At 35.9% G+C, this 14625-nt stretch overlaps 1 protein-coding gene across 3 annotated transcripts; it reads left to right on the top strand.

Annotated features, from left to right (window-relative positions):
- The first annotated feature begins 8464 nt into the window (after window positions 1–8464).
- On the top strand, window positions 8465–14136 carry LOC129874683 (upstream activation factor subunit spp27-like). 3 transcript variants are annotated; one of them, XR_008762939.1, is made up of 6 exons: window positions 8465–8936; window positions 11152–11266; window positions 11389–11563; window positions 12304–12399; window positions 12721–12988; window positions 13692–13828. XR_008762939.1 is itself a non-coding variant. In XM_055950007.1 (6 exons), exons 1-6 carry the CDS (start codon window positions 8590–8592, stop codon window positions 13714–13716), a joined length of 942 nt encoding a protein of 313 aa, XP_055805982.1. In that variant the 5' UTR covers window positions 8465–8589; the 3' UTR covers window positions 13717–14136. The 3 variants fall into 3 exon arrangements, 2 of the variants coding, with proteins under 2 accessions (XP_055805982.1, XP_055805981.1); XM_055950007.1 differs by having other exon boundaries at window positions 12721–12904; window positions 13692–14136; XM_055950006.1 differs by having other exon boundaries at window positions 8468–8936; window positions 12721–12887; window positions 13692–14136.
- The last annotated feature ends 489 nt before the right edge of the window (window positions 14137–14625 follow it).

The raw sequence follows: 14625 nt of genomic DNA, 5'->3' as shown, positions 1-14625 counted from the left end.
GATAAAGTGTATGCAAACCTGACTCCAACCAAGGTAGGACGGTTGTTTCCGAAAGACCCTCAGCTCAGTAAAATTTAAAAGGAAGTCAGATAAGAATAAGAAGTTCAAAGCGATATGGAAAATCAAGTAATGAAAGTGTTATAATTCGTATTTTGCGCATTTGGACATTTTGGGATAATTGTAACGAGTTAAGGACCATGCTATGTCTTGACCTTGTTTTACACATAAGTTGGTTATGAAAATTTTGGAATTTGGAAATATTGGAAGAGGCTAAGGGCAAAATTGGAATTTCAAAAAAAAAATATTTCATGAATTACAAAAAAAATAGGAACTAAGTGATTGGCTTGAAAAAAAAAAAAGAAAACAAGAGAGGCCCAACAAAAGAAAAGGCCCAAGTCTTGAAAAGTTAGCCCATTAATTAAGTGGCCTATATATATGTTGTATGACTTTTAGTCTCATCTTATCCTTTAGTTCATTCTTATCAAGGAAATTTCAAGAAAATTCTAGAGAAGAGGAGAAAAGAAAACTCTAGCTAGAGAGGGAGGAGGCCACAAATTTAGAGAGAAAAAAGGTGAGTTTCTCGATTTTGTTCCGTGAATTAATTATCTAGGGTGCACCAAGATGATATGGAGGTATTGATAGTATAAAATCATGGCTTGGTGCATCCCAAAATGGACAGCAAGCAGTCCACGCAATTTCAGCGCATCTAGAGAAGTTCCGAGGCTAGTTTTGGTGAGTTTTGGCCAATTTTGGGAAAGGTAAGGTCTTTCCTTTTAATTTGAAGTTTATGGTGTTGTTATAGGGTGTATTATACATCTTTTATGCTACTGGAAGTAGAAGAACGTCATAGAAATGCTCGACGGTAGAAACAATCTAAATTGAAGTCGTCGTAGTTAAATTATAGTCGAAATGAGGCATTGTGCGTGTGGGGGATGCTGCTGGTCGTGTGGTGGTATGTTGCAGGGCCTAAAAGTGTTCTAAAGGAGGTGGGGAGCTGCTGGTTACAGCCACACGACCCCCGCTTCGTACGGTTAAAGGTTTTGCAAAATGGAAACTAGAAACTCTATTTTTGTATCATAGTTTGGAGCTAGTTGTTTGGAGCTTGTATTGTGTAAGGTTGAAGTGATTTAATTGTAAATATGCTGCTAGTTGTTGTTGTTGGTATGGTTGTTGATATTGTGGCCAAGTTGAAATCTCGGAGATGTTGAAGTTATAGGGAAAATGCTGCCTGATTTTCAGTAGCATCGGAACTAGTAACAAACTAGTCGGGGATAATGGATAAGGAAATGACTCCTATTAGTACTTGGTTGTAGAGTGGGCTATTGGAAAGTGAAAGGCTGTTAATATTAGTATTACTTTCATGTCAATAGGTTAAGGAGGTATCAAGGCAAGCCGGATTTCAATTAATCCCGAAAAAGGTATGTGAAGCTATCCTTCTTTTCTTTTGGCATGTCTTTGGCATGAGTAAATAGAGTTACCCTTCTTCTCTCTTGATATGCCCTTGACGTAAGTTATGATGTTATGATGAAATGTTTATGGTACTGAGTCCCTTGATGGGCCAAGTATGATATGTGTTACTACCTAAGGATCGGGCCGTACGTTCCACAGCACATATGTATATAATGATTTTATGAGGGAAAGTAGAGGGTATGTAAAGCTTATTCTCTTTTTTCTTTTGGCATGGCCCATAGAAAGCCGCGGATGAAGAATGCGCAAAGTCCGCAAGAAGCTCTTATTCTTAAGTACACTAAGATGGCTAACGTTTTTAATTTCCTAGAACTTATGTCCTTTTGCCTCGATTCATGTGAAAGTGTCCAACCATCCTAAGTTGGTATAATTTAGGTTGTGGTATAAAGCATGACTCGTATTCACTCCTTTAAGCTAGAACCCTTCTAATAATTGAACTATGGCCTCTCAAGTTTTTTCTATACCTTGGGAAGTAGTAAGTAGGTAAAGTTAATCTTTTTTTATATGAACTTTATGAAACAAATAGATGAAGTATGGGTGATCCCAAGGAAACCCCATTCTCAAGGCCACTAAGATGGTCATTTTCTTGACTTCCAAAAGATATTTTATTACGCCTTGATAGGAGTAGATGACTCCAAAAGTGCTACTTTGATGCAAACTATAAGGACACTCCAAAGGTACTTGTTATGGCTATTGTCTTAATTTTTGAGTGATAGTTCATTTTGATTGGTTCAACAAGTCTCCAATGATGGTTTAAATTGCATAGGGTTACTCATTACTCCACTCGTGTATACTGTGATAAATTTTTCACCGAGTCCCAAGCCGGCTATAATTACTATATGATATATGGATCGGGCTAAATATTTCTCGGTATTACTATATGATATATGGATTGGGGCGAACGTTCCTCGGCATTACTATATGATATATGGATCGGATCGAACGTTCCTCGGCATTACTATATGATAAATGAATCGGGTCGTACGTTCCTCGGCATTATTATATGAGATAGCACTAATAGTACATAGATGCTTATGATAACAGAGTGATGTGGTTGTTACATCGGGTCCCCAACGGGCTGGGTATAGTATGTGATGATAGTATGTATGACTTTATTTTATGAGATGCAGGTGCAGTGGTTTGTTGAATGTTATACTTTCCCCTGCATCCCTATGTTAGCTGTGCCCTCCTTTTGATATTTTATACTTTACATACTCAGTACATATGTCGTACTGACCCTCTCTTTCTGGAGGGGATGCATTTCATGCCCGCAGGTATAGGCGCGCGCTTTGGGGATCTGCCAGCTTAGGATTCCATTCAGTAAATTTGGAAGAAGCTCCTTTGAATCAGAGCCGAGTTTTGGTACTAAACCTTCTATGTATATATTTATTTAATTACGGGTAGGGTGGGGGCCCTGTCCCGCCTTATGTTACTTTTTTCTCTTAGAGGTCTGTAGACATGTATGTGGGTTGTATATGTATGTGTGTAAGGTTGTGCCTATATGTTACGATAGCCTTGTCGGCTTATATATTGTCTTGCCTGTTGGTACGCTATGACTCAAATAGGAGACATGTTTACTTATAGTTAGCAGGGGTATACACAAGTGTACAGTTCGAGCACCCGTCATGGCCTACGGGGTTGGATCGTGACAGAAAGCAGCCCAGATAAGATAGAGCAATCAAAGCACAGAAAGTAATGAAATTGATTATGGATACACAAAATTATTGAAATTGATATTGGATATGCAAATCAATGAAATTGTGAAACTCATATACATTGTAAATTTATGATATCAGATACATCCATGTTTGACCCAAATACCTGTATCTATGTGTGGATACACTAGATACTTTATATCGGATACACTGACAAAATTGATATAGGATACACTAGATGAACTGATCTTGGATGCACAAATATATGAAATTGATACTAGCAGATACATGAATTGTGATACTCAAATGCGTTGTGAAATAAAGATACATTGTGAAAGATAAATACAAAGAAGTAGATGGGCAAAAGAGGAGAGTGGCGAGCTAGAGAAGAGAGAGACGAGACACATTCGAGAGATACAATGTGTCAGGAGGAAAATATAGTGTATCTAGAGGTAACTTAGACAAGATATGTAATTATTAAAACTATTGATGCGTTGTGTAATTAACACCTAAATTGGTCTCATTTGTTTGCACTAATGAAAGTCGACTGAGTCTATCTAAATGGTTCAAACATTATACGATAAAGTGCGCCTATCTTCTTTAAGATTTAAGCACTTAATGTGTTTGAATAGGTCTTAATCATTAAGATTTAGAACAAAGTTTTAATATCATTAAGAGACATTATTGTGTGAATAATATTCACCATTACTTTATCCACAATCATCATCCATCACCATCAACTACCCATGCCATCACAATCACCATTACCGTCTTCTATGACCAACTACCTCTATCATCACAACCACCATCATTACTAGTTACTACCACACTTACCTCCTCCATTATTATGATTACATCCATTGTCACCACTATTCCTGTTGTTGTAGCCATCGCCACCGACACCACCACTGTGACCCACTATCATCATTAAGCCAAATCTTACTACTAACCAACTCTGCCATTATAATTGGCATTGCCATCAATTTCCACCATACATTCTTCGTTCACCACCACCATCACTGTCACTCTCCGAGAGGGTACCCTAGACGTGATCGGTACTGGAAGACCATTGCTGGTCTCCAAGCAAATCACTTGGTCCAATCACACATCCATTCAATATCAACCAACCAACGGAAAGTTTAAAATAAAGAAATAATTTGGTGGGCAGTTCAAATCATCACTCTAACTCAAATAATAGAGGCCATATGCCAGCAAATCGAACTCCAATCTATGTCGTTAAATAGTTTGACAAGAATAATTCAAGAAATAAAATACTCAATCGACCCAGCACTATCTAGTCTATGAAGCCTCTATCACTGCTAACTAATTGGTGCCAATGACATATTCATGGCTACCTCAAATTAAAATGAAAAGGGCTAACTTGATGCAAGAATAACATAAGCGGTGTCCTCCGAATGTAGGGGAGGACTCACCAATACGCTAAGTGTGTATAGATCTTCAATGGTGCTCCTATTGACGATCTCTTAAACCTGTCTCTACGTCAAGAAATAATGCAGGTCCAAATGGACGTCAGTACATAGAATGTACGAGTATGTAATATGGCAGAATGAAACATACCTCAAGAAAGAATAACGTTGGTTCAAATATCTCTAATCAGAAAGATAAGAGAGACTCAATCAAAGTGTCATAAGTCTAAAGTAAGAACACAGTTTAGACAGAGACCAATCATAAACCATCCAATCCAATCTAACCATGTACGATACAATTCAATTAAATCATTCGATCCAATCCAATCATATATCATTCGATCCAATCCAATCATACACTATCCAATCACATATATTTTAATCCAATCCATCACATATCACCTAATCTGATCCAATCATACACAATCCAATCCCATATCATCCAATCCAATCATATGCAATCAACTCCACCATAAAGTCAAAGGGCTCCATTCAATAGATATGCAAATTAAGTTATGCAATGTTTTACAATTCAACCCAATCATCTATAATCACAATCAAACCAATCATATCAAGCACAATCCATTCAATTTGGAGTTTCTCTAACCGACAACTATCACCATATGAGCGAGTGATAGTACAATAAGCTGACGTTATTGCCACGTCCGTTCATACCTTGCCAGGGTAAGAACAAATCAACAATCATGGATCCATAACCAATAAAGTCCTATCATGTCAGGATAATAATTTAGGAAGCATCCGACTTTAACGGCTCAATTCTCTCCTACGTTTGGCGACGTAGTTTATTGGTTTGATTATGGACTATACTCTTACCCAATTCGGTGCTCAATACTCCTCCCAAGACTCAATATGCTCATATCTATCAAGTGAGTAAAATACTCAAATACTCATTTAGTCTTATTGGACTCTTTCAAATCAACTCATTTAGTCTCATTGGACTCTTTCCAAAACTCAATCAAATCTGGCCTCATTGGACCTTTTTTCAAATCGACTCATCTTAAATCATCAAACTCTTCTCTTTAAAATTGATACAATCTCAACTCAATCTCAAAAATTGACATTTTAAAGTAAAAATGCTCAACTCATTTATGCTCAAAATACTCATGTTCAAAAATGAAAATTTAAGAGACTTTTTCAAACTCAATTTACGCTTGAACTCTTTCTAAATCAAAGATGGAAATAATCACTCTTTAAACTCAAAATAGTGTATAAATAGTTTATGCAAAATGTTCACAAATCATTTATTTAAAACTCCTTCTCAAAAAATCATTAAATTTCAAAATGTTCATAAGACTCCAATCAAATCAAATTATGCAAATGACATAATCACATTAGACTCCAATCCACTTCATCACACAACATCCTCATCAACATAACCTCTTTATTCACATCATCATCAAATATCGGCATTCACATCATCATCAAACATCATCATCACATCATCATCAAACATCATCATCAAATATCGGCATTCACATCATCATCAAACATCATCATCACATCATCATCACATCATCATCAAACATCATCATCAAATATCATCATTCACATCATTATCATCAAACATCTACTCCAAAATCCTTATTTAATTCTATGTTCAATTTATAGAGATAAAATGACATTCTAACTCTACCAAGGTTTCGTTCCTTTTTATGCCTTTCACATTCATAACTACCCCAATTCATTCTTCTCATCCCAACCAATGTATACACACAAAACCATCAATCTCAACCTCAAGACAATTATGATAAAAGAAATCTCATCTTGGGTTCATGTAAATGAATACATGAATCCATACTCTCAACAAAACTCAACTCAAGAACACCATCAATACATATAAATCCATATACAAAGTTTCATTTATAGTAAACAATATGAAAGGTAACTATTCAAGAATTTAAGTCATGAAAATCACCAATCAATTACTAGTACATAAAAATATTCTAGAGTTTAGGAAAATTTCAAGAAAACCTTCATAGAAGGTTCAAGTCTTTCACCATCTTCATCCAACACATTTATGGGGCATATGGAAGAACTAAATCCATATTTTAGGTTAGCCTTACATACCTTGCTTGAAGATCATCTCACCGGGAACCAAGACTTGACTTGAAGATCTTGAATCCTTGAGCTTTTGAGGGAAAATCTTGTTGGAGATATTTGGGAGAGAAGGGAATGGAGATTAGGGCTTTTTAGAGAGAGGCACAAGACTGGAAAATTGGTCCAAATCATTCCAAGCTAGTGTATATATAATTAGGGCAAATGTCCAATTTGCCCTTCCTCAAAAATCTGGAGAAATGGGCTAAAACCCACCTGGAGCTATAGTGGCGCCAAGCCAAAATAGGCTTAAAACCCTGCACACCTAACAGTGGCGCATCGCGCCAAGGACCAAACTATTGAGGCTGTTTTATGGCGCTATAATGGCGCGTCACGCCTTTGCAGCGCCAAGCCTACATTTTTTGGGTTCTAGAAAATGGGCTTAAAAACCCTGCACATCTAATAGTGACGCGTCGCGCCAAGGACCAAACTAGTGAGGCTTGTTTCTGGCGCTATAGTGGCGCGTCGCGCCCTTGCAGTGCCAAACTCAAATTTTCTGGGTTTAGAGTCCAGGCCTGAAATTCCTACAGTACTAGCCTGTAGAAAAAAGGGACATAACATTTGACTCAGAACTCCAAAAAATGAAATCTTGGTGGCGTTGGAAAGAAGACTCAAAGACCTTTAATTTGGTAGGTCGTGGTCCACCCAGTTCATTATATTCAAAGAGATATGATCGTTGGAAGTTGATCCTTATACGAACTCATTTGGAAACTTAGTCGAGACTAATTCTTTGGACTCGACTTGGTGTTAGAGATGTCTTATGATCCTAAAACACATCTAATACACTTCAAATAATTAGGAATTGATCCTAACTCATATATAAAATCTCAATTCACCAAGTTCGATCCTACGCGCACAAGAAGAACGGTTCGAGTCTTGGCGAAAAAAATCCGGGGTGTTACAATCACCTCCATCACTACCACCACTGTGGTCAACACCAACCACCTCCAACATCATAAATATCAGTACCATCAACTACCCCAAACACATCATCAAACACCACACATTCTTCAGCTATCACCATCAACATCGCCAACTATTAACATCAACCAACTTTATCATTACAACTATTAATATCACTATCATTATGATAGGCATCACAACATCAACCACCTTCACTATCATAACTATCACCACCATCATTACTAGTCACTTACAACAAGTATTACTATCACCACCACTGCTATAAATTATCTCTGCCAGTGCTAACAAGTATAAGTATCTTATTTTTTAATTAAATAATAATTTTTACTTTATTATTTTCTAAATTATTTTTATTTTTTTTATTTGAATTGTATATTTATTATTTACATATAGATATTGAAAAACAAACAATTTTAATTATATATTAGTAAAATCTAAAGATAATGTATTTTAATCATTCAGATGCATTCAAATTGAGACGTCGTAATTTTAATAAAAAATAAATGAGGTCTAGTGTGCTTTAGGAAAGTTGTTCAAATTTATACCCAGTTTGCAGGCCTGGAATTTGAGAACATAAATATCGAGGCTGAGTATCGATTGCAGGCCCAAGTTTGTCATATCGCTGTCCGTTGTACATTTGGTACAGCTAAAAGGAAAACGCCCGGTCGCTTTTAGAGCACGTGAATTATCGAGTCCAACGGCCCCACATAAAAGAAAGTTGAGGGCTAATTTGTCAGCGAAAATGATTTATCGCAAAGTATAAATATTTATGATAATGGAAAAAACATATTTTCAAATTTATTTAATTATTCAGGTGCACAAAATTTATATTATTGTTCCAAAAATATCCTTGCTCGAGACCCACGTGTAGACGGTTACCCCACCGAATCCACGGCATTTTACCCTTTTACTCCACCTCAGCCCCAAAATGGACATTTCATGTCATCTCTCTCTTTCCTCTTTCTAACATTCAAACCTAACTTTACCCTTAACCAGAGGAAATGGTATCGGACTCCGAGCTCGTCGGCCGGCTGCGTGAGTTTCTAAGCACTTCGGACCTCAACACCACCAGCAACGCTGCCGTCCGCCGAAAGCTCGAAGAAGACTTCGGAATCGATTTATCGGATAGAAAAGTGTTTATTCGAGATCAAATTGATCTTTACCTTGAAAGCGAGTTTCAAAATGAGAAGAATGAGGAAGAAATGAAAGAAGAAAACGATGAAGGACCATCAGCGGAAGTTAAATCGGAAGTGAGTGAGGAAGAAGAAGACCCGGAGGAGGAGGAAGAAGAAGAAGTAGAGGAATCTGAGTCTGTTGCTAAAGGAAAACGAAAAAGTTCTAAGAAAAAGTATGTATTCTTTAAATGTATGTGAAATCTAAATATGTGTTCATTGACATTTATTCTAAATTCTGAGTGATGTTTAATGCCTTATTCGAATATTATTATTATAGATTTTGTTGCTTATATTTTAAGACGATATTATTACAATCATGCAAGCATATAGTGGTTTTACTCTGTCCTAGATTTAAGACGATTTCTAGTGCAGTATCTAAAGGGTTCTTGTTTTCATTTTCCTTTCTGCATTTCTGGTTTAAAAAGATAAGACTCTCCCTCGTATTCAATTTGTTTGTCTTTTTTTACTTGGCACACAGTTTAACAAACTAAAACGATTTCCGAATCTTGTACCGTTAAACTTAAAATAACTAGAATGTACCAAAGTGTCTTTTAATTTTGTGGTCTTGAACATGGCGCATTGAAAGTTTAAATCAAGGAGTAGTCAAAAAGGAATGAGACATTTTTTTTGAAACAGACTAAAAAGGAAACAAGACAAACAAATTGAAATAGAGTTAGACTTTGTACATTTCCTACATAGATAAGGGAGGTTTTAGCTAATGATACATATTTCTCTGATCTAGCACTTCCACAGTTCTATTTTAATAAAATACACTGACTGTCTGCGTGGAAAATTGATAAGGTACCTCGGGCTTCTGTTTTGGTTTTCGGGTTGTCTTTTCATCTGCTCCGTCTTTCTGAGTTCATATGGCTGGTTTCATGCCTAGATAAAGGAGTTTTTGATCTATTTTTATTTTTTAAAAACAAGATAAAGCAGTAAGATTTCAATAAGTTGTCAGCATGTGGGTAAATAGTCGTAGTACATAAATTCTTAAAAATATATGAATCCTCTAAACATTGAATATGAAGCCGGCCCAATGGAGTTGAATGGCTATAGAGGATTCATATACTTGACCCTTTTAGCTTGGGATTGAGGCATAGTTGATTGATTGATTGATTGGTTTTTGTATACATATAGGTCTTCATTAATATCAGTCTATCAATTCTAGTATGTTGTTCTTAGTATTTCTGGATGCATTAGCCTGGGAGACTATTGCTTGTTCCTCCTCTTTCTTGTGGAAGGCTAGCTGCTCTCGTTCTCATTCTTTCTCATGACTGCAACAGATATATTTCCGAAATCTGCATAAAAATCTCCTCAAGAAGTTACACAAAATATAGCCAAACCCTGCATTTGTTAAAACAAAGAACCTCTAATGTGAGTGAAATAGGGAAATTACTTGGTTGTACTAGGGAAATTACTTGGTTGTATTAGGGAAAGCAGATGCAACCAAAAACTTAAAGAAAACAGAAGTGAAAATCTCTGAGTGGTTGATCGGCATAGGAAGGGAAAAAGGAATACATAAGAAAGCTAGTGCAATATTAAGTCCAAATGCACTATCATGTTCCTTGTTACCATTTTGTTTCCTTTTATGTGCCCTATTAATCCCTCAGGCAAAGTGCAAAAGAAGAAGAGCATATTAAAAAAGAGCTAAAGTTGACATTTTACAGAACAACTAGGAAGATATAAAGTTGACACCGAACAAAATAGCTATGAAAATCATACTTTCATTTCTTTTGAGTAGTCACAATCAAAAAGCTTAGGTAGATTATAGGGTCAGAATCTTCCTTTTGTGACCTGAGAGATTATATTTCCCTTTCATAACCTGAGAATTAATCTTGCTGGAACTTCAGTTAGTTTTGCTGTGAGAGTGCTCTCTTTTTCTCTCTGGGAGAAGTCACTGCTATACTGCTGGGGAATTAATCATGTCTGTAGTTTAATTCTGGTGGCTGTGTGACATCTTTACTCATGTCTGGATCTGCATTACTAGGTTCATTTAAGTATGGATGATATTTAAATTAATAATACAGAGTTCCTCATAAAAAAACCCTACCATAATAACAAAAGTTGAGGTGATTTTTCTGAGTAGTGACGCTAAGCTGGTTTATCGCTCTTTTGGTTGTGCGCAGATCCATCATTACAGATTACTGATAGCTGACTAATCTCTATAAAACCTGTTGACCCAGAAAATTCAAACTTTAATGTTTGCAGCAAACAATAAGTATCATTTTATTTGATTAGTTGTTAGTCTGAGGGTGCTGAGTGGGAGAAAATATAAAATCTGCATGACTGTGTGGAAAAAATTATTTTGCTTATTTGTCTCTTAAGAAGAACTATGTGTTTTAGTCTAGTCTATACTAGTTGAGCTAATGGTACATTAAATCCTATTAGGCCTGGGAAGAAGAATGAAAATGTTAAAAGGAAAGCTGGTGGATTTACCAAAGTATGTAGCCTTTCTCCGCAACTTCAGAAATTTACCGGGGAAACAGAACTGGCAAGGACTGAGGTATCACAATTCTGCATGGTTTTCTCTCTCTCTCTCTCTCTTCTTATTGTTTAAAGTCTCCATTGCCTATTGCCATGGATAGTAACATGCATGAACTAAACCCTCACAAATGTTCTATGAAGGTGGTGAAGAGAATGTGGCGCTATATTCGTGAAAATAATTTGCAAGATCCGTCAAATAGGCGGAATATAAACTGTGATGACACATTGCGTGAGCTTTTTGATGTGGATACCATAAATATGTTCCAAATGAACAAAGCCCTTGCAAAGCATATCTGGCCTTTGGATTGTAATGGTGGTATTGTACGCTTCTCTTTGTTCTTTCTTTTTTCTGGGTTTGCTGAATACTTTCTTATAAACTCTACTACGGCACTTGATTCTTCCCACTTCGAAAATTTTGTACATTAATCGCTTTCACAGAGCTTCTTTTTAAATAAGTTGTTACAGACTTATGTTTAGTTCTCATAAAGTCTTGCTGCAACTCTTCTCAGATTAATTACATAGTTCTGGAGAGGCTGCAATCTTAAATTTATGTTTGTATGTTGCTGACTTATTAATGTTCTGCCATGTAACTGTACTCCTTGACTGTCGAAACCAAAATGGTCTTCTACTAGTTTCTGAAAAGTACATGCTGTACTAGTTTTCATGTCATATTGTGGCCATCTTATTTCTTTTTAACTGTTTGTCTTCATTTATCATTCTGTGCAATTAATAAACCTTCTGTGTTGCAGTCCAAGGCTAGCTTGTAATCAATAATAATATGTGGGGAAACAGTAATTTTAGGAGTGCAATCTGGGATGAAGAATGATAGATGTTTCCTCATGTAAGGTGTTTTGTTTTAAAGCCAACTTGTGGTCAGCATGTAACTCAATATACGATTTGAGGAAATATTAGTCTTATGTATTTAATATTAGCTGATGTTGTGCTTGTTAGTTTAGGGTTTAACAACTAAAATCCTGTTGAATGATTAATTCTTGACATGCTTGAAGTCTTGCATTCTAATTTATACTTTTCACCTCTCTGTGACTTGTGATTCAGTTTCCACGATAACAACTTCTGATTCAGTAAATTCTACTGCAAAGGAAAAAAGTTCTACTGCAAAGAAAAAGCGGCAGAAGCAAGAGGAGGATGAAGGTAATAACTTAGCTTCAACTTCTATTCAGACAATGATTTTATGTTTTGCTCCCAGCTGTGGAAGTTGCTTTTGCTTACTGTCCTTATGCCAAAAAACTTGCTTTAATCTCTTAGATGTCCATCTAGCATTCATCCCTGCTACTTCATTTCGATTCTGCTGCATGATGTACCTTTAAAAATAGTAAAGAGTTGTTATCTGTCCCTCTATTGTTTTTGTTGCTAACAAATTTAGATTCATACATAGTTCTATACTTCTATTCTTTTCCATACGCTGTGCACAATTTGTTAACGATGTATTTGATCCCACCTTTATTTGATTAGATTCAGATGAGCCAAAGAGAAAGGAAAAACGGAAGAACTCTGGAATTCTTGCTCCACTCCAGCTTTCTGATGCCTTGATAAAGTTCCTTGGTACTGGAGAGAGTGAATTGCCTCGATCCGATGTTGTTAAAAGAATTTGGGAATACATTAAGCAAAATGACTTGCAGGTGGACATTATTTTGTGGTATCTGTTCTAATTTATCTCTGCGCTGAATTAACCTCAGCTCATGCCTTTTCCTTTTAGAGAATATTAGAAATGAGCCAAAAGGTCAGTATGGTGTGTCTTTAATATTACAACCCTTCACTCCTCGCTTTAGAAAGATTGCTTTAGCTAGGTCATTCTCACTATTACAATCCTTCACTTCTCGTTATCTTGCAAGTGATCTATTTTCATCGTCAATTAATTAATTTCAGAGTGTTGCTTGTGAATGGATTGTAGAATATGTCATACTCGCCTAGTTACATTCTTTATGTTTGGCTTGAATGTCCTTTTGTTTCTTCTATCACCAACTTTATTTATCTGAAGAGTAGATGAGAGGACTCTCTTCATGTAGAAAAGCACCTTTCTAAGACAGTGGGAGTAATTTATCTTGCTAGGTAGTTTGTTGAACCAATTTTTATTTTCTTTGAGCCCTTGTATATATTATGAGAAGTAAGAGTCCATTCAGTGACTAGGAAACTTAACTTTGCATCACTTATCAAATAAAGGGAACTTAACTCTGCCTCTAGAAAGAACTTTAGATGAGCATGTAAAACATGATGCAAATTTCTTATATACGAGGAAAGAACACTAGGAATTCATTAGTGCACGCCTATAAGCATTTACCATTTCCTTCTGAGTATTATTGAGAAAGCTAATGTTTGATTGAGGGAGAAAAGTTGCATTCCCAGATTCAGTTTTATGATTTATGTAATGGTCTGACTGGACGAAAGTTCAACATTAGCTAAAGTTTTCTTTCTTTATCTTGAAGGATCCATCTGACAAGAGGCAAATAATATGTGATGAGAAGTTGAAAGAACTGTTTGATGTCGAAACCTTCAATGGATTCGGAGTAGCGAAACTACTTACTCCGCATTTTATTAAGGCAGAACGGTGATATGGTGGTCATCATTTGGTGAAAATCTCGATGGCTTTTGAATTTTGCTTTAAGTTTAAAGCTAGATACTAACATCTTTGTTATCTTTTCTGTTGTATATGTTTTTGGACACTACTGTACTGTGGACAACTATAGGAACACTATTCTAAGTTGATTCACTCGTCTTCTCCCATGAGAACAAAGACCCCACGTTTTGCTCAAACTGATGAACTTAGGAAGTGTACTTTGATGAAAATTGTGAATATTCATGTTGTTTTCATGTACTTTTCTGCATCTGTTCTGAAAATATACAAGGATATATTGGTGCTTCTAGTTGGAATCAGTGTTTAATTGTCTCCAAAACATTTTCTTATGGGCTATACTTAAAGGTGATATCTATAAGTTAGGGACTAAGGCTTAGTTGGTACGCTTGCTTTAGCTACAAAATTTGCTAGGAGTCTTTATTTTTGTTAGAATATATGTCAACTTGCTACTATAGCTGCATTTTATTGTTGCTCTGAAAACATTAGTATATAACATTTATTTTTTCTTGTTCGCAATACAGTTTGTTATATGTGAGCTGCTTTATTAGACTCCTCGATACGTAGATATTTTAATATTTTATTGATAGGTGGTTGAGAAACTCAAACCTGGGTTCTTTTATATAAAAAATCAAACTGCTATGTATTTATTCGTCTGCTTACAATGAGAACTGATGGATAATCACATCATAGGGATTGGAATTCAACATTTAAAATGTTTAGTATTGAACATATTGTACCTTTGAAATTGTGACCTATTTATTAAAGTTTTAATTGTTTTTACGTAA

This window comes from Solanum dulcamara, chromosome 11 (assembly GCF_947179165.1).
Source record: "Solanum dulcamara chromosome 11, daSolDulc1.2, whole genome shotgun sequence".
In the NCBI taxonomy this organism is placed as follows: Eukaryota; Viridiplantae; Streptophyta; class Magnoliopsida; order Solanales; family Solanaceae; genus Solanum; species Solanum dulcamara.
Note: the sequence above shows the minus strand (reverse complement) of the source record. Positions and strands in the feature narration are given on the sequence as shown.

Excerpts from the sequence above, each read along its gene's own strand:
- LOC129874683 (XM_055950006.1), top strand. The coding sequence starts at position 8,590 with ATGGTATCGGACTCCGAGCTCGTCGGCCGGCTGCGTGAGTTTCTAAGC. Across the intron at positions 11,564-12,303 it reads GCCTTTGGATTGTAATGGTG|TTTCCACGATAACAACTTCT; the intron begins GTATTGTACGCT and ends CTTGTGATTCAG. Across the intron at positions 12,888-13,691 it reads TTAAGCAAAATGACTTGCAG|GATCCATCTGACAAGAGGCA; the intron begins GTGGACATTATT and ends TTTATCTTGAAG.